At 40.0% G+C, this 23,776-nt stretch overlaps 1 protein-coding gene across 1 annotated transcript in view; it reads left to right on the top strand.

Moving 5' to 3' along the window:
* Positions 1-23,776, top strand: part of SUCLG2 (succinate-CoA ligase GDP-forming subunit beta) — a 230,408-nt gene that overhangs the window by 93,409 nt on the left and 113,223 nt on the right. The window contains exons 3-6 of the mRNA XM_038410519.2: positions 10,869-10,968; positions 11,101-11,191; positions 20,758-20,910; positions 21,922-22,011. Coding sequence (XP_038266447.1) covers positions 10,869-10,968; positions 11,101-11,191; positions 20,758-20,910; positions 21,922-22,011 — 434 coding nt within the window. The remainder of the gene's footprint in view (positions 1-10,868; positions 10,969-11,100; positions 11,192-20,757; positions 20,911-21,921; positions 22,012-23,776) is intronic.

Raw genomic sequence — 23,776 nt, 5'->3', positions numbered from 1 at the left:
TATAACCAGCGGAGATGCCAGTTTTAAAACACCTGCAATTTATAAGGATATGTCCTAAATCACAATGGTTCGCTGTGCATATGCACAAATTAAGTCTGAGATGGGTCAGGATGTCAGTTTGTGATGGAGATGCTGAAACGTGTCCTGGGATTGCTCCCCAAAAATAGGTATTAGGGTGATTTTCTTTTACTTATCAATGAGATCACGAAAGGGAAAAATTTCAACATTAGTTCTGTATATGTTATTAGAGTTCTCAGTCTTAAAGGTGCTCTCATGGCTGAAAATAAAAGATATAATAAAGTAAGAAAATCGCAGTGCATGAGTCTCGGAGTGCAGTAACTAAATACAAGGTGGAACAGATTGTTTAGCATACATAGCACATTTCAAGGGACCATTCCAGGTGAAAGGAGAAATGGAGGGGGGTGGTTAGTAGGTTATATATATATAATATAATATTTTTTTAATAAGCCATAAATCCAGTGTTTTTATTCAGTCCGTGACTTTTATTGTCTAACAAAGGTATGAATTTAAGCTCCCAGGCTCATCTTCAGAAGGTGTTTGTGCAGGTTTCCTTTCAGGGTGAGGACTGAGAGGTCAGATATAGCGTGATCACTTTGTGAAAAATGTACATCCCACAGGTGATGTGATATTTTTGTCTTTTTGTCATTTTACTATGAGCGTTCATTCAAGAATGTAGTGATTGTCTGGTTTTAATCACATAGTGTGGCATTTAGTGCACTGGATAAGGTACACTAAATATTGTGATAGGCATGTGTAGGACCCATGGATCTTGAAAGGTGTGTTATGGGGGATGTTGATCATTGTAGCAGTGGAGATATGTCTACAGGTTTTGCATATGTTGGTCTGGCAAGGTTTGAAGCCACTTTGAGTTGGTATGTCCTGGCCTGTGGGGAGCTTGCTTCTGATGATGAGCTTGGAGAGGTTGGGGAGTTGTTTGAAGGCCAGAAGAGGGAGTTCAGGAAAGATTTCTTTCAGGATGTGGTCCCTGTTGAATATGAGTTGTAATTTTTTGTTTAGACCCATGTGGGTTGCAATGCTGGGTGGCAAGTGACATCGGGGGGGGGATGTGGACAGAGGGTTTTTTTATTTCTGTATTGTATTGTATGTCCTGTTGTATTTTGGCTAGTATGTAGTATAGTCACAAATGTGGTGTTACATATTTTATTACAGTTTAACACAGAACAAAGGGAATGTTTTAAGAGGTAGCAGTGGGTAGTTTGTGTTAAGATGAGCCCTAATAGGATACAGTGGGAAGTGGCCAGTATAATCAGAGTTTGCATAACTTTTCAAACAAATTTATATTAAATGCTTGGTCCTGCAAGGTGCCAGGTTGACAACACTAGACACTGAACTTTATTTATTACAGAACAGATGCGGCTTGAGAGCTGGCAGAGCAAGCTTTCCTGCACTGCATCATCAATGTACTTCAGCCCCGTTTCACAGGGACCTCATTTAGACATAAAAGGAGATTTCCTTTTTCGTGCCATTTCAATCCATGTCACCTCTTTTGAGTTTGTCAACAAGGGTGACAATTAGTCACTTTAAGAAAAGGAGTACTTGTGGCATCTTAGAGACTAACAAATTTATTAGAGCATAAGCTTTCGTGAGCTACAGCTCACTTCATCGGATGCATTTGGTGGAAAAAACAGAGGAGAGATTTATATACACACAGAGATAAACCCATTGTTTCATGTTCTCTGTGTGTGTATATAAATCTCTCCTCTGTTTTTTCCACCAAATGCATCCGATGAAGTGAGCTGTAGCTCACGAAAGCTTATGCTCTAATAAATTTGTTAGTCTCTAAGGTGCCACAAGTACTCCTTTTCTTTTTGCGAATACAGACTAACACGGCTGCTACTCTGAAATTAGTCACTTTGTTTATTTAATCCAAGTATATTACTACCAAAAGGTACATTAAAACAACTTTGTGTTGCAAAGTCAAGCACTCAGAAGTTAGAGAATGCTCAAATTAATACAGCCCATGCAACCTTTACCCCAGAGGGAATTCTGCACCCACAAATAAATAAATACAAATTCTGCGCACAATATTTTAAAGTTCTACTTATTTTATTTGTCAATAAATAAATGCAGACTCTCCAGCATGGCAGTGGGAAGCATAGGCCACTGGCTGCAGAGAAATGGGAGATCACCCTGCAGCACCCCCGCCACCCCCAAAGACCATGGACTCAGCAGTGAGGCTGCACCTCACCCTGACACAGTGCAAGGGCTGGACCTGCCCCAGAAACACCCCAGGGCCCTGCTCCTCTGCACCAAGATAAGAAAGTGAGAGGGACAGTGTCTCATGCGCACAACCAGGCCTGGCACCCATTCCAGGTTTGGGGAAGCAGGCTAAGTATGGCAGGATCCAAGTGTGGAGGGGCTTAGTGTGCCGGGATCCAGGTGCGGGTGGCTCAGTGGGGGGTCTGGATGCACAGCAGCTTGTTGAGGGGTTCTGGCACCAGGAGGAATAGAAGTCTACAGGGGAGTCCAGGTGAAGGTTATTGGGGATCAGCGGGGTGGGGAACGTGGGCTCAGTGTGGGGGTCTTGGTGGGATGGGTCCAGGTGCAGGAGGATGGGGCTCAATGGGTGGTGGTCTGAGTGCATGGGTGGGGTTCCAGATGCAGGGGGAGTTGCTCAGCAGGGATCTGGATGCAGGAGGGGTGAGATTTGGGGGTCAGGGAGGGCAGGTGAAGTGTGGGGGGCTCGGGGAATGATCTAGTGCAGGGGTGGGGCTCCAGATGCAGGGGGGAGTGGCTTGGTGGGGGTCGGGATGTAGAAGGGATGTGGTTTGGTGTGGGGGTCCGGTTGCAAAGGGGGCTCTAGATGCAGGGGTGAGGCTTGGCAGGGTTGGAGTTTAGGTATGGGTAGCTTGGTGAAGGTTTTCTGGGTGTGGGGAGCTGGATGCATGGTGTTTGGGCAGACAGGGGAGCAGCTTCCCATAGAAAGACCCCCCCACACACCCACTGTGGCTGAGGAGCTATGCGGGCAGCATAGGCGGTGGGTATAATAGGCCAGGGTAGGGTAAGCCTCTCCTGGTGCAGCCGCTGCTGCTCTGCCACCAAATGCCTGTGCCATGGTGGCCCTGCCTGCGGTCTGCCCTTTCCCATCCCTGCTCTTCCCCTTCTCCGAGGCACCCACTGCTCACCTGTCCCTCCTCACCTCCACACATCCCCCTCCCCCTGCGAAGCGCCCCCCCCCGTACACTGCTCGCTGCGTCCCTGCGGGTGGCGGGGGCCTGGCGGGAGGAGGGGATGTGTGGAGGAGAGGAGGAACTAGCAGCTGAGCCCAGTGCAGGGTAGGAAACACTAGCTGTGGCATCCCCAGACTAGTCCCCTCACCCGTGGTGATTTACCTTTCCAGTGACTGCTCCGGGTGCCTGAAACCATGTGCCCTCACTTCTGGGGAGGCGCATGTGACCACTTCTGCAGCTTCCCGTTGCTTCTCCATCATTCTCTATGGGGAAGCAAAGAAGTCTGCGGGGGACATGAATTCTGTGTGCACGCAGTGACGCAGAATTCCCCTAAGAGCAGAACCTTAATTCTACACCCTTGTGTGTGTATATACATTGTGATGGTCATTAATTACATGTAATTTTTTCCATAGAACCATGCCTCTAGATGAGTAAATATATGAAATTGGTGCTCCTAGATTAAATGAAGACCCATTTATTATAGAAATAAATTAGGATTTATTAGGATTATCTTAAAATGCAGAAAAGCTGGATACTTGATTACTTGTTTTGAGAAGATTTAAGAGTCCGGTATTAAGGGCGAGCCTTAGCTTAGTTGATTTTATCTAGCTTTAAAATTTTTATCACCGATGAAGTGTGTAGTAAGGGTTATGAAAGCAATTAATAACATCAGTGACAGGATCAAGGGACTGGCTAATTTATCATTATAGGTTTTAATGAGGCTTATAATTTAGTAATAAATATACAATATATTCAAAAGTACGGAGTTATAAAAAGGATGATTTATCTGACTTATTTCAGAAGCTAGTCTGAAAATCAAAGGTAGTGGAAAACACTCATGTAGAAAGACAGTTCTGCGAGGTAGGGGTGGGGATAGAGTGGGAAGGACAGAGAAGAGAGTTTAAGTTTAGCAAAACAAAATGTGTTTAACATTCTCTGTAGACCTTTAACACACTTGAACATTTTGCTGTGTTTTTTTTGGAGGGGGGGGTAGAGGAGGAGGAGGGGAAGATATGTCTTAATATGGGCAGCTACTATTTCACATCTCACTTTAAGAAAAGGAGTACTTGTGGCATCTTAGAGACTAACAAATTTATTTGAGCATAAGCTTTCATGAGCTACAGCTCACTTCATCGGATCCGAAAGCTTATGCTCAAATAAATTTGTTAGTTTCTAAGGTGCCACAAGTACTCCTTTTCTTTTTGCGAATACAGACTAATACGGCTGCTATTCTGAAACATCTCACTTTGTTTAGCTGGCAATCGGTGGGTGTGTTGTCGAAACCACTGCATCCTTCTTAAAGCTTAGAAGAAGGGTAAGAGAGAAGGTTGTTGCCATATTAGCCTCTTGGGAAACATAATAGCTCTATTTTGAAAATAGCTAGGTAGAAAGTCCCAAATTTGAACATTTACTCGTTCAAGGTTGAGAGTTTGGTCTCAGATGCAACTGCCACAGCCAATACTGAGGGGCACGCAAAGGGGAGTGTGCTGCAGGAGTCCTCATTACACACTGGCTTTTGGGAGGTGGCAGCAGTAGGCCTGTGTAGCATCTGTGCTTCCCACCTACACTTTGACTACCCTCTTCTCATGGATATAAGAGAGGAAAGCTTCTGATCTCCTCTGCCACCTATGTGAAGCCAGCCACACTGTAGCCCTTAGATTTTTATGGCCATACTGATTACATTCATTTCCATCCAGACCTCTTTATATGAAGTTTACATAGTGCTCACTAGAGTCAATAGGTCCATAGTGCGATTGGAGACACTACTCTGTAGGTGGCTCAATTGTCCTGCCCTTGATTCTCCTTCATTACACTGTAATGTTCTTTTCCCATGCCATTGGGTTACTTGCATCTATTTTGCTATGTACAATGAACTCATAACAATAGATATTACTGCAGCAAATTTTACAGCAAAATTTCATCCTTCGTTGAACTTACACAGCACTGCATGGATTTTGATTCACCACCACCTTCTGCTTTTCACAGTGTAATCAGGTGCCTTACATGGGGGTAAAAATAGAATAAGGCAGTAGTGAATAATCCCTATGTTTTTAAAACAGGTGCAAACATTAATTTTTTGCAAAACCCCTGTGAGATAAGTAAGTAGTGTTATCCCCGGTTTAGAGAGAAAGTGAGATACCGATTATAGGTTTGCTGAAAGTCATATAATGAGTCAGAGGTACAATCAGGATTTGATAGCAAGAGGTCCTGGCTCCCAGTCCCATGCTCTAACCACACATGTCATATGATTCCTTATTAACATAGCCTTGAAGTTCTTTGTTGTTCTTTCTGACCAGACACATGATTCCTATTGTTATGTGAGAACAACCACACATCCTGCCACATGTTGTTCTTTCTGTACAGTGGTTTATTTTTTGATAAGCTTCAGCACTTTTAATGTATTTATTAACATTCTTAATTTAATGTCATATATTCCTATCAACAGTAGTGGAAAGTTACCAAGCTCTGTAACAGGTGAAACCACAGACCTCAATGCATTGTTTTGTGATCAAGAATCCAGTAGTTAAATATACACAGCAGTGGGCTGAAAACAAGCGGTTCATTTTTGCTGCAGGCAGTTCCAAGGGACTGGAATAATCATAGTTCCCAAAAGGCAGGTCCAATTTTATTAATTCAAAATAGGCTTTCATTATAGCACTGAGCCTATTTCAATTTCAAGGTGTAGCACTGCAATTTGTATTCACAATACTAATAGAAAAGAGGGAGATGTATTGTAGAATGCAATATAAAGGATTTTTGTCCCTTCGAGCATTATGTTCTATTTTGAAACGCTAACATGTTAAATTTTGTCTTTTGAAAGAATAGATAGGTTTTATCTATGTCTATATCTGGATATAATATTAATTTGCTAGGAATGTACTTAGGTCTTTGCTATAATTGTAGGTCCTTAAAGTCGGTGGAAATTTTGCCTAAGGTTTTCTCTATACTTTAAAAATTAGCTCAATAAAACTACAGTGTGGGGAAAAAAAAACAAAAAACAAAAACAAAACCCCCAACCACCTTTGACCTATATCGCTATGCCACTCTAATCCCCAGCGTACGTGCAGCAATGTTAATGGAAAAAGGTTCTATCAACATTCAGGGAGGTGGTGTTGCTATGTCGATGGAACAACCTCTTCCATTGGTGTATGCGGCATCTGACATAGGGTTCTGCCAGCATAGCTATGCCAGTATAGTCTGCAGCTTAAGTAACGACTGGAGACTTTGATCCTCAGCTCTGACAGGTGCACTAGAAACCAGGTGGATTTTGCTGAAAAAATGTATGTGAATTTTTGAATGAACCTCTCTCCAAAACCAAGAAAGGCAAATTGACATGAAAATGACCAGAAATAACATTTTCCATTAGTGTTAACTAAGAAAAAAAAATATAAGTAAAATCTAGTGAAAACATTTTCAAGTCTTTGATACTAAATTTATTCAGATTATAATTAGTTAAGAACACAGGCTATCATCAGAAGCATTTCTTTATTCTGCATGGAACAGTTGGGGGATATTACTGCTGAATTAGTGACAAAACCTATGCACTTTTAATGAGCAGTCTGACTTTTTTTTTTTTGTAACTGTAAAGAAAACACTTAAATTAATTTCACACAAAGACTTATCAGCCAATAGACAGAAATAGAAATCAACTGAGAGACCTTAGTTGCAAAGCAAAGTGCTGTTGAAAACGCTGCATTATACTGTGGCATAGAACATGCTTTTAACTATTGACATGTTACTTTATTAATTGTGCTAGGCCCTTTTAAAGTCTTATACGTTTATAACTGCACAAATTTGTGCAGTTACAATTGTTCGTAGCTTTGATAAAACAGTTTGAATAGATGATAACTGAATAGATCCATTATAACATTGTCTGAATAGACGTGTAATGTATTTCCATAGAAAATCTATTAGAATCTATGCTTCTTTTACAAGTTATCCTGTGAGTACAGTTAAATCACTTTATATATTCTGACTAAAATTACATTTCTTGTATGGGATAGTCTTTCCTAATGTAATCTGGGAAATCAGGCAGGACGTAACATAAAAACAAATAGAAATTTGTGAGAGCTTTTCTAGAAATCAGATCTTTAAATAAAATAGAAATGGTGGCAATAAGTAGTGAATCAACTTGGTAAATACTGAATGATCAAGCCTAGTTACTGGAAAATAAGATTTGGCTGGTTTACTTCATTTTCCAGAGCTTGGGCAAATAACTGTTGAATTACATTACTTCATGTTAGTTTCCCCTAGGGCAAGAAGAACCTGCTCTACTGTGTTCTGCTGAGCTGGTATATTGATTAGTACTTCAGGTCTAACCTTTGCATAGTTATTCTTACTTTTTAGTGCACTTATTTATGTCTTTGATCGTTGTCTTTGTGCAGTTATTTTATTGCCTAGATATTCTTTTTGGCAGACTATGATTCATTAATGCATTTAATTTAGCTCTCTTACTTTGTTATAGCCAAATGAATATAATTAGTTGTATAGCATGCAAGCTATGAGTGAAATCGACTTGGTGGCCTTAAGACCTGTGGTACAAGGGTAATGATTACATGCATAATTGACAGCACTTATCGTTGGAAATACAAAGCTTTCATTGTCAGGATGGTTGTGACTAAAACTAATCTAATTAAATGCTTGTAGTGTCCATTAACAATGCCAACTTAGATGTTTTGTCATAGCAGCCATGTGATTTTAGGTTTTGCTACTGTGGGTTGGAAAGTGATTTATAGTTTAATTCATCTTAATAATTTGTATGATTAGAAAACACTGATATAAAACTTTTGTTGCATTTAAATTTCCTTGTTATCTGCCTTGCAGTGGAATGAATAATAGGAGAGCTGGGAACATGTTGAAATGCATGAAGTATTTTCAAAGAGAATGTTTTTAAGGGTCAGAATGATATATGCCAAATGTTAGTGGATGGATAAGCATGGGGGTTTTGTCTTGAGAAGCTTGAAAATCAGATGTACTTTGGAGTGCTACTTTTACTAGCTGTGTGAAAAACTTGTGTTTTAGTCTTAATACTAAAATGTGGTTAAATATTCAGGCAAACAGTTATATTGTCAGCTATAGTGACTAACAAATACCACATTTTCTTGCATGCACAAAATAAGTGCGTTAATTAATGACTTCATCCAACTCCCACTGAAGTTGAAGCCTTCCATAAACTTCAGCAGGAATTGCCTCAAATCACATAAGAACAAAACATGGAACAGTTTTAAACATGAGCATTTTCCAGGCAGCGCTTTATCGTGCATTAATATCTAGACCTCATCTCTTCATAACACATGTGTGGGCATTCTGATAGCTGTGAAAAACTGAGGCTAGTAATCATTAATAAAACATTTTTTGGACACACTCAGTTTCTTCATAGGTTAACACACATTTCTTATGCTTCTGGAAGTTCAGGTAACAGCACTGTTAAGAGTTCCCTCTTTTTCTTTTCCATCTGTGCTTAGCTAGAAGGTTAGATAGTACTTTTTCTTTTGGATATAGACCTTAATAGCTATTAGCCAGGATGGGCAGGGATGGTATCCCTAGTTTCTGTTTGCCAGAAGCTGGGAATGGGCGACAGGGGGGTGGATCACTTGATGATTACCTGTTCTGGGGCATCTGGCACTGGTCACTGTTGGAAGACAGGCTACTGTGCTAGATGGACCTTTGGTCTGACCCAGCATGGCCATTCTTATGTTCTTCTTCTGACCTCACTGCAGTTTCCATGTCTTTGTCACTGCCAGATCAGATTACTCTTGCCTTTAAATTGGCTGTACCAAGACCATTTGGAAACTTTAGCTAGTGCAGAACCCGGTATCTTTGGGTTCATGTGAGTTCCATATTAGATGCTGGTTTTGACTTCCAAAGCTGTAAATGGCATGGATGCTGGCTACAAGTGAATTCACCTTTTTCCTTATGTGCTCACAGGGTAGTTGAGATGAGCTGAAATGTTTGAGCTAACAGTTCTTTGGTTGAAAAAGGAGGTTGATAGGAGCAGGACATTCTTTGAGCGGGATCAGGGATGTTGTGGGGTATCTCAAATCTGAAACTTCCTTCTTTGGTGTGACGTAGTTAATCTTTGGAGCTTTCTGCTTTCCCATGCTGATGAGAAGGGAGTAGTTTAGAAGAATGGGTGTATGAGGTTTCAGTGGGGGTGCAGTGCAAAGTCCTGCTGGGTTCATTGGGTAAATTCCTCCCCCATAGTTGTTGTTGTTTAACATTTACATTGCATTAGTGACTAAAGATTCAAGCATGCTGGACCCCAGTTTTAATATGCACTGTGCAAACCCTGTAAACAAGTGTCCCTGCCTCAGAATTTACAGCCTAAAAGAGAAGACGTAACAAGTGGATGAGACAAACATGCTCCCAGTTTGGAGGTCTCAGGCCTCCTTCCCCAGGGGTTTTGCATTTCCCCCCCATGCGGTTCAATCAGTTTAGATGTCTTACTGCCCTTCTTCCCCCCCCCCCCACCCGAGGTTCAGCCTGGCTTGGGGGAGGAGGGAGCCACACCTTCCCTGCCTGCTAAGCAGCCCAGCCCAGCCCCTACCTCACAACTCCACCCATCAGGCAGCAACCCTCTGAGCTCCCTGGCCAGTTGTCACAAGGCGAGGAGAATGGACTGGAAAATAAGACAAGAATGGTGGTTAATCTCTGTGCACATAGCACCACATAGGGGAGCAGCTGTTACACTCTGGGCAGGATGCTGCATGGGAGGATGGTGGCCGGACTGTTTCCCTGTGCGCAGGCTTTATAGGGGAAGGAGGCAGAGTGAGATGAGAGCAGCTGCTTCTCTGTACAAGGCCACACAGAGAGTGGAGGGGCAGAGTGAGGCTGGCGTAGCCATTTACCTCTGCCCGAGTATTTTATTGCAGGTGAACGTCATCCAGGGCTGAAGGAGGTGTGCAAGGCCCCAGAACTGTGGTTTTTTGTTTCACAGGGGTCAGGGAAACACATACAAATAAGTACCTAGGGCATTTTATATCCCTTGTGCACAGCAAAGCTGGACTTTCCCTACCCACTGTAAAGTGGGGAGCTTGAAACCAGGGTAAAAGGCATTGGCTTGGACACTGGATCAAGTGGACCAAAACCCCACGTAGGGTTAGCAGCTGCTGCTCTAGCCTAGGGATTGATGTACAGCTGCTCCCTACCCAGCCTGCACTTGGCGATTGGATTCTTCCTTGCATCCCCATATCCGTACCCTTGTTGTTTGGGCTTCAATCAGGGACTGAAATTTACTCTCTCTCCATAAACATTTGCCTGCTACCGTGTGCACATGTGACCACTCAAAGGACATAGGCTCTGGTCCATGTATTTGAAAACAATTCTAAAAACTAGGCAACCAAATTATGCAAATTACATGGATTATTAGTCATTTTATACATTATTAATGACTATGTTTGTCTAAATACCAACATATTTAACCAGCTAATGAGTAATTCGTAGATGTTTTTTAACACTTTTTTGTATGTTGTGTTGTGAACAAAACTGACTTCTCTGTAAGACTGTCTAGCTGTTTTGAATTTTAGTTAGTTTGTTTTTAAATATGTTCTAGTAGTACTGTTCTACTTGCTTTTTGAAATAGGTTAATAGTTGCTATGGCTCAATAAATGACATTTAATAGCACAAGAGTGTATTTATTTATTTTTTCTCTTACAGAGGCAACAGAAATTGTTCTAAAGGCTCAAATCCTGGCTGGAGGGAGAGGAAAAGGTGTTTTTAATAGTGGATTGAAAGGAGGGGTCCATCTAACTAAAGAGTAAGTCTCTAAAATTCAAAAGACATGAGTAATATACTTCTGATAGTATTGAGGCTTTTGCAACAGCTGTTTTAACTGATCAAAATATCTTTAATACATGTTAGTAAATTGACTTTTTCCCTTCTTTTGTAGCCCTAAGGTTGTTGGGCAGCTTGCTGAACAGATGATTGGGTACAATCTCGCAACAAAGCAAACTCCAAAGGATGGTGTTAAAGTTAAGAAAGTAAGATTCTTTCCTCTTTCTTAAAAATTGAAAAAAGAAAAGGAGTACTTGTGGCACCTTAGAGACTAACAAATTTATTTGAGCATAAGCTTTCGTGAGCTACAGCTCACTTCATTGGATGCATCCGATGAAGTGAGCTGTAGCTCACGAAAGCTTATGCTCAAATAAATTTGTTAGTCTCTAAGGTGCCACAAGTACTCCTTTTCTTTCTGTGGATACAGACTAACAAGGCTGCTACTCTGAAACCTTAAAAATTGAAGATAGTTTACAGTTGCAATTGAACAAACGTGCTGTAGTGTATGCCATCGTGTTTTCTACTCCTTTTTTTATTTAAATCCCTGATTGACTGCATCCTATTAATATGACAAAGGAAAATGTGTTATCTTTATCTGCTTTTACATGTATGTTCATCACTAAATATTTCTGAAATTGGCCATGACATACACAGCAAAATGGAGTGTATGATGAAGTGAATGCCTAGCAAATTCTAATCTGATCTCTGTAGCAGAAGTGTGCCTTTTGGTAGGTGATTTCAAAAGGAGAAATATTACATTCTCTCATTTTGGGGAATAGCTTTTTCTAGGATGCCAAAAGTGCCTTTTTTGTGGGGTGGTCATGTGCTTAATTATTGGCCTAAGTAAGAGAAACATAAGTAGCCCTTCAGGCCAGGCTTTCTTAGACTTTCACCCATCAATTAAATCCTTTAAGGAATTAAATCAGGTAAGTAAGGCTGCTACTGGAAATTTTCTGATTTAAAATTAAATATTAAATTTTCTAACTTTGCTTTGTTGAGAGAGGGAATATAATGAAGAGCTATGCTGTCTATTTGATGCCAGGAGACAGTTATGCAAACTTCTTTGGCATGAGTTGAAGAAAAAATAAGTAGTTGTTAATGTACTGCCAGCATCTTGGCATTGACGGAGAAAGAGGACATGTAGCTGAAGAGATGCTTTTTGTTGTGTGTTTGAGGAACATTTTGTTGTGTGTCTTTAGCAATATCTCTGTGGGAAGAAGAAAAGCAGACTAGTATAGTTCCTGATAGAAGTTTAATTTGAAATAGTAAAAAGAAGAAACAAAAATTACTGCTACCTCTCAAAAACTCTGATAATAAACACAAGAGAGACATTTCTCAGTTTACAGCTGTTCTCAGAATATTGTGTGGTGAAAGCCCTCTTCCTCTGTAAATGCCTTAGTCTTATTCCTTTTTGTGTTAGCTGAATTGTTTGAAATACTCCAGCAGAGGAACATTTGTTTCCCCCCTCACCCTGCATCGGATTGGAAGATTGTGCATTCGTTTAAATGGTCAAATCTACAAAGCAGACTTCTAATTTCCATTGAAAATCAATAGAAATGAAAAGTCTGTATTTTCAGAATAGATTATTTAAATGAAAGCACACTAACTTAATTTAGTAGAGAGAGTAGGAAGATGCTCTTACATAGTAGATATCCAGAAAGCTCCATACATTATGTATTGTAAAGATAAAACGTATTATTTGTAGCTTCTTTTTCTCCCCTTCAGCACATTGCTTCTGTAAATAAATAGTGTCAGGAGCAAGAGGATAGAGTATATCATGAAAACATAGTGACTAGATTTGGGCGAATAGTGCAAAAAATTTCCATCAATATTTGTTTGTTTGTTTGTTTGTTTTTTAAAAGAAAATTGTCATTTCTTTACATAGTGTCCCTTTTGTGTTTTGCTTTCCATGAACATTCATACCAGATAAAATAATCATAAGGTATTCTCATCCAACCAGGGAAGACTGAGAATACCATGTAGCTTATATAACCAACCTCACCTAAACGATGTTGTTCAGATATCAAGCCAGAGGGATTTTAATAAAGAAAAAAAATCCAGCAATGAATAAATCAGAGAAAATCAATCTGTTCAATTGTTCTGTGAAGAGAGAAAAAGCTAAATTCAGTGTAATGTTTATTACAAATTATTGTAGTTAACTGGAGAACATATCCATATGAAATATGGGGTTTTTCGCCTGTGTCTCCAGTATGGGGTATGGGTCACTTGCAGGTTTAAACTAGTGTAAATGGTGGATACTCTGCAAAACTTGAAGTCTTTAAATCGTGATTCGAGAACTTCAGTAACTCAACCAGAGATTAGGGGAATATTACAGGAATGGGTGGGTGAGGTTTTTTAGGTAGTCAGATTAAGTAATCATGGTCTCGTCTGACCCTAAAGTCTCTGTGTGGAAGAATATCAGGTGCGCAGATACGACAATGATTAGCACAGTGTAAGTATGTATATAGACTAGAATGTATGTATATTTTTGCTGTCCAGCAAGGATAGGTGGAAACATGTTACAGTACACATAAAAGCATTTCAATGTGGATCCATGATTTCTCTTCAATATGCATGTGCATTTTGTTGTTGTCTACCGGGTGCGCATCAGTAGTAAGGGATTGCTAGCCCACGTGTTTTGTGTGTTTCGTGGCAGCTAGCCATTTTGTTCTAAATGTAAAATCTTTACCATTGCAGTGTTTTGGTGCATTTCAGCAAACTGGCATATTCTCCATCTTTATCACATGCACAAGTTTTCTTGAATTGTACTGCAATAACCAGTTTACTGTACATTTTGTAAAAGCATTTTGTGATAGTAATGATTTATCAAGGCTTTTTCAGATTGCCAAGCAAACACACTAGCCCTACTTTATACTAAGTGGGTACATCTATGAAAAGTAAATAATGGTGACTAGACTGCTATGCCCTCATTACTCAGTAGATTTTGGAGAAAACATAGACCTTTATAATGATGAATATCTCTCAAATTCAACAGAAGTGTTTTTGTGAAAAGCTTTTGACTCCTCTTAAAAGATACATGGGCGGGAGGAGGGGGGAATTTACGTTCTAGACAGACTCTGCTCTTGTTAGCATCTTGGAACTAGCTGCAATTTACAGAAATTACAAGTCATTCAGAGTGTTAGTATCACACTGCACTGCAGGTTCCACAATCTTAGTTGTAGGATAGAATTTCATCATTGTATGTGATAGCTAAATGGATTTTGTATCTCCAGGATAACATTTAACATATAGAAATTTTTGTGCATAGAAAATGTCTCGTAAATCTTGAAGAGACAAAAATAAAAGGTAGCAGTTTGAGCAGAGGAGAGTGCCTTCAGTAACCTGTGCATTTAATTATGGCAATGGAGATTCAGGAGTTAGTAGGCATTTTTGTTTTATTGCAATAGGAATATGTCTTGTCCTATAACTTTGTTAAAGTAAATTACAAGTCAGTACGGAAAGATATTCTTTCTTTTTTCACTTTTCTGCTCTTTTAGAAAGTTTGAGTAAATTATTTAGCACTTTGGAAAATTAAATAATCATATTACTTTCAAATAGGTATTTCATAATAATTTTACAGATGAAGAGATACATAGATTAAATTACTTGTCCAAGATCACACAGCAAATTGGTTGTAGGTTTGGGATTAGAAGTTGGGATTTCCTGTCTCCCAGTCCCCTGCTCAAACCATTTCCCCATGCTCCTTTTCTTAGGGTTTGTCCACACAGGAAAGTTATGCAAGCTAAGGAGTGAATTTAACTAGTATACTTATACCAGTATTGGTGTGTGGACAGTCTTATTTTGGAAAAAGAGTGGCTTTTTTCAGTTTAGTTTGTCTCATTGAAAGGCTTTTGAGCTAACCTAAAAAACCCACTCTTGTTCCTGAGTAAGTGTCCACACAGGGAGTTATATTGATATAATTATATTGGTTTAGTTATATCAATGTAACTGGTAAAACTTTGCCTTCTAAAGAGAACCTTATATCCTCATTTTTGATTGTCACAATGGTGAGGATTTGTTTCTTAATACTGGTGGAAAAGTCCTTGAATAAACCAGCATCACTGTTCACGCTGATGGGATAAATTGCTTGGGTCCTGGCAACAAAATAAAAATAGCTAGTTGTTACAAAGTGGATTTGGGTAAATCTTGCAAATCTGCAACACAGACACCCATGACCATGCTTCTCTGGTGGTGATTTCAAACACCTGCACTCAGGTGATGGCACTTAGTTGCACAATGCATCTGGACAATGGGTGTAATTTTTATCATCAGCATGAGCAGGTGTTGAGTTCTAGGAGATAGCAATATTGTACTTCATTTTTAGGGATAAATGTTAAAGCTCAAAAACTTTCTACAGTTAGAATAGTCATGTAGAAAATGAAGTTTGTTATCCAAAATTGAGTTCTCAAATGTAGAACTGTCTCTTTCTGCATATCTGCCTACAGAAATATTTAAAACGTGGCTGTGCTTCTTAAAATAGATATTTCTTAAATAAACAGAAGTCCCCTTGGCAGCTATTTTGGTGAGGCTTACATAAAATCCTCTTATGGCACCCTAGAATTTGGAGAGTCTGGTTATCTGAGCAGGCAGTCTTCTGCTTATCGTGACAACTTAGAGAACCTGATATCTGTGCCTTTTCTCCAAGCAATAAGAGAATTAACATTTCTAATATATGATTCAGTATCAAAGGGCCATTTTAGATTTCCATGTGAAATTAGACATTTAACTTACAGGCAGTGTTGGAAGGCTAAATGTTAAAGCAAGAAAATATGAAGTAGTTAGGGTGGCTTTAAAATAAAAGCTTTCCCAAGACATTTTTTTTTTTATAAAACTGCTGTGGAAAATAGGATAATGAATCATCACACTTCTCATCATAAGCAAAGCAGAACAATATAAGAAAAAAACCCCAAAATTCTATGGTTTCTTATGCACTGGCCTGGACCGATGGAGTCAGCTGCTTATGTCACGTGAACACCAGGTAAAAGCCCAAGTTGAATTACATGTGAAGGACTGGCACTTCTTGTCCCACCTTATCTTCCAAATTCTCTGTCTCTTGCCCCGCCTCACTTAGATGGCATTGCAGATACAAACTACTGCACCTTTCTCACTGGAGGTGGGTGGGAAATGTTACACAGTGGAAGTCTAAACATAATAATGAACTCTACCATGAAGGCCAAGTCACCCACTTCAAAGCAGGTAGACTGATGAGATGGTTTCCTGAGGGAAGACTGAAAGAGTTGCTGGTCATTAGAGAGCCACTAGTCCACCCTTTTCTCTCATCCACTGATGTGTCAAACCCCTCTGTGATGTGGCTGGTCAATAAGTGCTGACAGTCTTCCAAGCCTTAGGTGGCACTGGATGAGGAACCTGATTTATCAGTGATTTTGCTGGGGGAGCTTCCTCATCAATTCAGGAATACCACTAAGGTATTCAGAATTAAGCATTTTGTAACATAAGAGCAGCCATCTAGCCCAGTATCCTGTCTTCTGGCAGTAGCCAATGCCAGGTGCCCCATGTGGAATGAACAGAACACGTAATCATCAAGTGATCCATCCCCTGTTGCCTATTCCCAGCTTCTGGCAAACAGAGATTAGGGACACCATCCCTGGACCTATCCTCTATGAACTTATCCATTTCTTTTTTGAACCCTGTTATAGTCTTGGCCTTCATAACATCCTCTGGCAGAGAGTTCCACAGACTGACTGTGTGTTGTGTGAAGAAATACTTCCTTTTGTTTCTTTCAAACCTGCTGCTTATTAATTTCATTTGGTGACCCCTAGTTCTTGTGCAGTGAGGAGTAAATAACACTTCCTTATTTACTTTCTCTATTCTTCCTTCTCCTACTTCTCCCTTCGTCCATTACCTCACTCCTTCCGTCTTTTTATTGTCAAGAAAGGAAGGAAGGCCTAATGAGGGGATTCCCGATTAACTATTGGCATATGCCCCTCATTAATAACAAATGGGCACTCTCTGACACTGCGGACTTCTGTTTGCATTCTTATATCAGACATTATATGATTGACACTTTTTTCTTACCAAGATGGGACTTTTAAAGACCTTTTATCTCCTTACATACTTCTTCCCTTTGCTCTAACCCTATTCTACTTGCAAGAAATTGCTAGGCATTCTACACTAATCTATGGAGGAAATTAGAATTTTTACCTGAAAAAAATGAATAATTCTGTACCATGGATGCCTGTCAGTTATCATCCTGAACAACTCAAGGTTCTTCTTTGAGTGCTTGCTCATGTCGATTCCAGTCTAGGCGTATGCATGCCCATGTGCACAGTTGTTGGAGATTTTTACCTTAGCGATATCCATAGGGTCAGCTGTGGCGCCCTCTGGAGTGCTGAGCTCATGCATCGGTATATTAGGCACCGCCGGCCCTATGCCCTCTCAGTTCCTTCTTACTGCCCCTGGAAGTATGTCGGAGTGTGTCTGTCCCTTCTTAGCAAGTGGTTAGCAGGTTCTCCTTTGCTTTGTGATTTAGTGCTTTGTAAATAGTTTTGTTGGCAATAGTTAGTTAGCGAAGTAGTTGTTAAGCACTATAAGTATAAGTTAGGGTCTTGGCAGGATTTTGCCCCAGGCGGCGCATGCCTCACTCTCCAGGTTTTAAGCCCTGCGCTTACTGTAACAGGCATATGCGTATTAGTCACCCCCATAGCAGCTGCCTGAAGTGCCTGCCTTTCATAACTGTTATTCTTCGAGATGTGTTGCTCATGTCCATCCATTACCTGCACTCCTTCCCCTCTGTCGGAGTTGCCAGCAAGAAGGAACTGAGATGGTATAGGGCCAGCAGTGCCTAATATAACAACTCATGAGTGCCGCACTCCAGAGAGCGCCACAGCTGACTGTACAGATACCTCTAAGGCAAAAATCTCTAACAACTGTGCACGTGGGCATGCACACACCTACAATGGAATGGTCATGAGCAACACATCTCGAAGAACAACAGTTATGTAAGGTAGGTAATCATTTTTTATTTCTGAAGTTATGGAGGTTAACATTTTTAGGTTAGGGCTTTTGATTGTTTTGGTTTAAAGAATCCATGTTGTTTGTATTGTCTTTTCACCACCATTGATTTAGGCTGGGAGCCAAAGGGAATTGGACACTGAACTCTAATTTAAATTCAATGGGAGATGGACTCCTAGCTCCCTGAGTGCCCTTTGAAAATCCCACCCTTAGCGCTTAAACATATCACTTATCATTATTTTAGTGAGACTTCCATTAACATTTCTCCCTTTCCCTTTGAGCTATGGGAACTTTGTCTGAAGAACACAGATAAGAGTTTCTGGTGCCAAAATTTCAGGTGCCTTTTGACGAGTGGTTTTGCTTGACCTCTAAATAGAGCAACTGACTCAACCATTTCAGATATACTGGTGCAGGTAAAAGTTCTAACGGCAACAAACTAAGCCCATTTTCCATATCCATGCTTGTTACATTAACAATAGTGACGGGTAGATGACCTATAGTTGGGATACTGGCTTTTCATTTCCCTTTAGAGCAGCCTTGACTAGAAACCTTTACAAAATAAAGTAGTTTTCTGTATTATTTGTTATTGGCTTCCTTTAACTCTAGTTTTCTTCTGCTTTTGAATAGTTGCTTGTTTGAATTATACCTTTAGCTTTCCAAAAGTTCTGTAAAGAAAGCAAGGGACAGAGAAAAGGAAGCAAAATTATTTTAAGGGTCAAAATTTCTTCCCATTCAAAGGTCCATAAACAAATAGCATCTTCCCTCCCTTCTGCCCAACTGATAGAGAGGAACTTTATTTAATTTCTTGTTTCTTATTTTTTCCTATTCTGTTAAGAAGTACAGACTGACATAAGGTAAGTGCATTCTTCCTCATATACTTATTTAGTAGAATACTAAATAAATTGGTAAAAGTTTCTCATTTATAATTGTGGAACCTTGAAATCCAAGGAAGCATTATTCAGTGGAGTACACCTTACAGTTAGACACCAGGAGCGTACAGGAGCCTTACGTTTAAAACAAATGTGGGCCATGATTTGATTTCAACAAAGTTACACCAGCAATAAATCTGACCCTGTGTATTTCATTCATTAAATAATGGATACTTCATGAATAATGGTATACACAAAGCGTTAATCTAAGATGACTGTTTAAAGCCATTGATTTATAAGCAGCCCAGATCAGTAAGTCATTCTCATTTGATACTTGTTTCTTAGCCCACTTAGTGAACTGAGTTGCTGATCTCTATAGTTTCCATTGAAAGGGTGTCCAGGTTAGAGTTGTCACCACCGATCTGATATGGCTCATTGACATCCTTGGTTGTGATCTCAGTATAGAATCCAGAGAGTGAATGGAACTGGAGAGCAAATCACTCTGCCCCAGGGATGTTCCCTGGACTTCAGGATTGAGGTAGGGAAGCCGACATTGCTACCATGCTAGGTGTGCTTGGTCCACTTTTACAGAGAGAGCTCCAGTCCTGGGCTTGTCAGTCTGGCAACTATCAAGATAACTAACAGCACCTACTAATAGTAATACAGTGAAGTTGTTTAAAATGAACATTTGAAGTAATTTGATAGTCTTATGTCAAAAAGAGTTATTTTCGTGAGTAATGTGGCAAGTATAAAAGTGTGCTTCGTCTCTTAAATGGCTAACAGGAAGTCCATCCATAGCAACTTTCTTTTTATTAGTGTTGCCTTACATCGGTCATTGCTATTAGGTAATAGGTATGATGGCCAACAATCCAGATGGAAAAGTGAGCATCGTTATTACTGTGCTGTAACAAAATGGGCACACAGATTCCAAACACATGGGTGTAATGTAAAGTCTGTATTTCCTTGGAAGCTAAACTATAGATCATAGATAGGCATGAGTGTGTTCCCCCTTTTATGCTGGTGGAGGGGAGTGAAAATAAGTGGATCTGTTGTGAGGGGTGTAGAAGGGGAGGAGTTGCAGCTTCATGATATCGAGGCAGTTTCATTCCAGGTGCGTTTGGGAGCCTTTATAGTAGAAGAGGGGAGAGCTTTAGAGTAGCGGTTCTACATGCGATCATCTCCTTGGGACATGGTGGGTTCCTAGGGGTAAATCTGTGCTGGAATTAATGCCATAGCAAACAACTTTAACTCCTCCTCTTGGACTTTCTATCCTCCTTGGAGATATGTCACCTGTGCCATCAATGGCAGACGATCTTCTTAGGAAGCATACTTCCAATGGGCAGCAAGGAGCGGCTAAGGCTTGCTCTGCTGCTCTGAAATCTGCAGGGCTGCTGTCTTTTCTCTCTGGATCCCTAAGATCCACAGGGTTAGCAAGCTATATGTACTCCCCCATCCCCTGCTTAAGTGCTAGAATCCTACATGTTCATGAAGGAATGGAAAGGAGATGCTGAGATTTTCCCAGTTGTCATCCTCTGCTTTGGGGTTCTTGTTTAGAAGGGATGATTGGATCCCTAGTTTACAATTATTATTATATATTCTAATGTAAATGACTATGTCACGGAAGTCACTGATATAGGAATTGAGAGATTCAAGAAGAAAAAGGCTAATGAAGTATCTCGTGCCTATAACATAAAACTGTAGCTGCTTTAAGACTGTGTTGAAATATGAGCCACTATATTCTCTGCTAGCAGTTCACAGTGGTGTAAAATTTTATCCTTTTCTTCTGATTCATAATTGCTCTTTGGATTTTATGACATTTAGTACTCCCAGATACCACAACAAATTAAAAAAATATTATGGTTAAATCTCACCAGCCAAGATATACCAGTTAAAAAGATGGTTTGGTTTTTTTCACCCATGTTAATTTTTAGGTGATGGTTGCAGAAGCACTGAATATTTCGAGGGAAACCTACTTTGCAATTTTGATGGACAGAGCTTGCAATGGACCTGTTATGGTTGGCAGCCCACAGGGGGGTGTTGACATAGAAGAAGTGGCGGCTACTAGCCCGGAACTTATCTTTAAGGTATCAAAATGATATTTCAGACTCAAATTATAATCAGATTTCTAAATGAAAAAAATGTCCTCTGTGGAAAGATGTTACAGTAAGTAAATAAATAACAATTTAATATAACGAAATAGAGACCTGATCCTGGGAGATGAGGAAGGTTCAGCACCTCATTTTGTTAACCCTAGACCTCTTTTCCTACTCTAGTCAAAGTCTTAGTGAGGCAATTGCTCTAAATTTCACATGTTAAAGGTCACCTGTATATGAAGCATTTTCTTAAATGTTTCTTAGCATCTTTCATGTTTCACTTTAACTAATTGGAAAGGGTGGTTAGGCTAGTTCTTTTGCAGGCAGGCTTAGTGTCAATATCATGACTGCCAATTAAAAAAAACACACTTGATATCAAAGGCGGAAGTTATGAATTATTTCCTCCTCTTAGTATAGGTTTAAGTCTTGCACCTCAGATACCACTGTGTTGTCACTGTTGACATGTACTCACTGCTGAATGATGAATAATGTATTCAAGTATTTATGATGTTTCTGTGTCTTGGTAATGAGTAGATAAGCTATTCATTTGGGCAAATAATTGATACAGACATGTATAATTATGTGGGGGGAAGCAAAAATATTTAATGCACATTTTGAAATTATATAAACTTAGTAATATTACTGGGCAGCAATACCACTGTCTTGGAGACTTTCCAGAAGATGTCATAAAAATTAACAACCTAAATATTCATCAACGCCATCTGTACAGTAATTAAAAATGAAAACTGGTGTCAGATTGTCTTGTCAGCATGCCACCCTGAAGAATTATATAGTTTTTTGGAAGGACTGTTTTATAGATGGTGTGATAATTATAACATACCCTATAGGCAGCTGCTATAGCCTGAATCTCCGAGAACTTTGGCAAACTGCCATACTTTAATTACTAATTTGCAAATATATACTAAGCATTTCTCCTTTCAAGTTATAAATCTCTACTCAGATTGAATACCTTAATTCTCTTTATGTACTTTATTATAACAGGAGGAAATAGATATTTTTGAAGGTGTAAAGGACAACCAAGCATTGCAGATGGCAGAAAATTTAGGATTCAAAGGACCTTTGCAACAGCAGGTAACTTGACAGGGAAGGGTTCAATTGTCTTCAGACAAAGAGGGTGGAGGTGCCAGTTCTGCTAAGTGATAAATACCTCCTGAATGGTTTTGAGAGGCTTTATGCCTTTTAGGGTCATGCTTAAAAAGTTTGTATCTTAATAAATTCAACCTGTCTCATAACAGGTGTTGCCTATTTAGGTGCAGGTATGGGTGCTAACAGAAAATTTATTGTTCCTGAAATTAAATAGATTCAGTCCTTGATCTTGTGAGTTCCATTGATTTCAGTGGGTGTAATAGATTGCCCACATGGATCCCTTTGCTGGATCAGGTCCTTAATATCTCAAATGCAATATGACAGGCATCAACAAATAGGTGTTTTGTATAGCTGAAGAATGGTTTACTTTTTTAAAGTCTGAGAGACATCAAACAAAGGCTGCCAGTTTGCTGACAGGATTCTGAGAGTAGAACTTTCAGTGCATCAGCGCTTATCTCTGTTTTATGCTAGGAATTCTGTATAGTACATAATATCACAAGATACAGTGCTGGAGTGAATCACTTTGTAGACGGGAAACAGCTGTATTTGAGTTTAATGTTAATAGGTGTAAAAGACAGCTATCATATACTCTTTCTTCATACTTTTCCCCATAATATCAAAATGCCTTTCCTGTAGAATCCCTTTTCTGTAGAATCTTTGCATTTTTAATACAGCACTTCTAATTATTTTCCATCCCAACTGTGCAATAAACAAATGCATAATCATTAAGTTGATTAACACACATTTGAAGATTTAGCAGTATCTTCAGTGAGAGCGAATGATTATATCAAAACTTTCAACCCTTGCAAAGTTCTGGTACTTAATTATTGACAACAATACTTGAGCTGTTAAACTGAACTATTTTATACATTTCTTTCCACATGCCATAACCTCTTCAATGGAATTTACTGAAGTAAGGAAAAGTAATGGATAGGTCATGGATAGTAAATAAAAAGGTCCATCTGAATAGGAACTACTTCTGGGGTGTGAATTCTGTGCTGCTCCTCTAAAGGTATGTCTACACCTCAGAAAGACCGACTGCAGCCATCTCAGAGCCTGGGGCTAAAACGGACTCGGAATCACGCTGCGGGGCTAAAAATAGCAATGTAGATGTTTTGGATTTGGGCTGGAGCCCGGACTGTGAAACCCAGCGATGGGGGTGGGTTCCGGAGCCCAGGCTCCTGCCCCAGCCTGAACATCTACCGTGCAAGTTTACAGTCCAGAGCCTGAGCCCTGCAAGTCTGAGTCAGCTAACTCAGGCCAGCTGCACGTGTTTAATTTCCATGTAGATCATACCCTTAGGGTCTCAGCACAGAACTTGCAGCCTAGGGGGCAGGAAGCTATGGTGGCTTTAAGCACCTTTGTGTCCTCCTGATTCTGGGCTGCTCTATAAGTTACAGCTGCCTTATACTGCCCGGACTCTCCTTAACACTGCAGGTAGTGGCCTCATCCCTGGATGCTCTGCCTGCCCTGGCAGGCCCCCTACACCAAGGCTTGCAGGAAATAGCCATAGAGCTGTTGTCTACACTCGGTGCCTGTGCTGGGGACTCCTGCCCTTATACTGGGCTTTTAGAGCCCCCTTATACTGTTCCTGCCCTTTTTCCTTGTTATAAAGGGCTCTGAGTGGGCATGAGACTGTCATCACAGTATTATAGACCTGCTCACTGATGCCTTAAAAACAAGAGCATGGCTAAATTCTGATGCAATAATGAATTTGTAGTAGTTAATGTTACATGAGCTTCTATTTTAA

This window comes from Dermochelys coriacea, chromosome 7 (assembly GCF_009764565.3).
Source record: "Dermochelys coriacea isolate rDerCor1 chromosome 7, rDerCor1.pri.v4, whole genome shotgun sequence".
Taxonomy (NCBI): Eukaryota; Metazoa; Chordata; order Testudines; family Dermochelyidae; genus Dermochelys; species Dermochelys coriacea.
The sequence above is the reverse complement of the archived record's forward strand: the minus strand, read 5'-3'. Positions and strand labels throughout refer to the sequence as shown.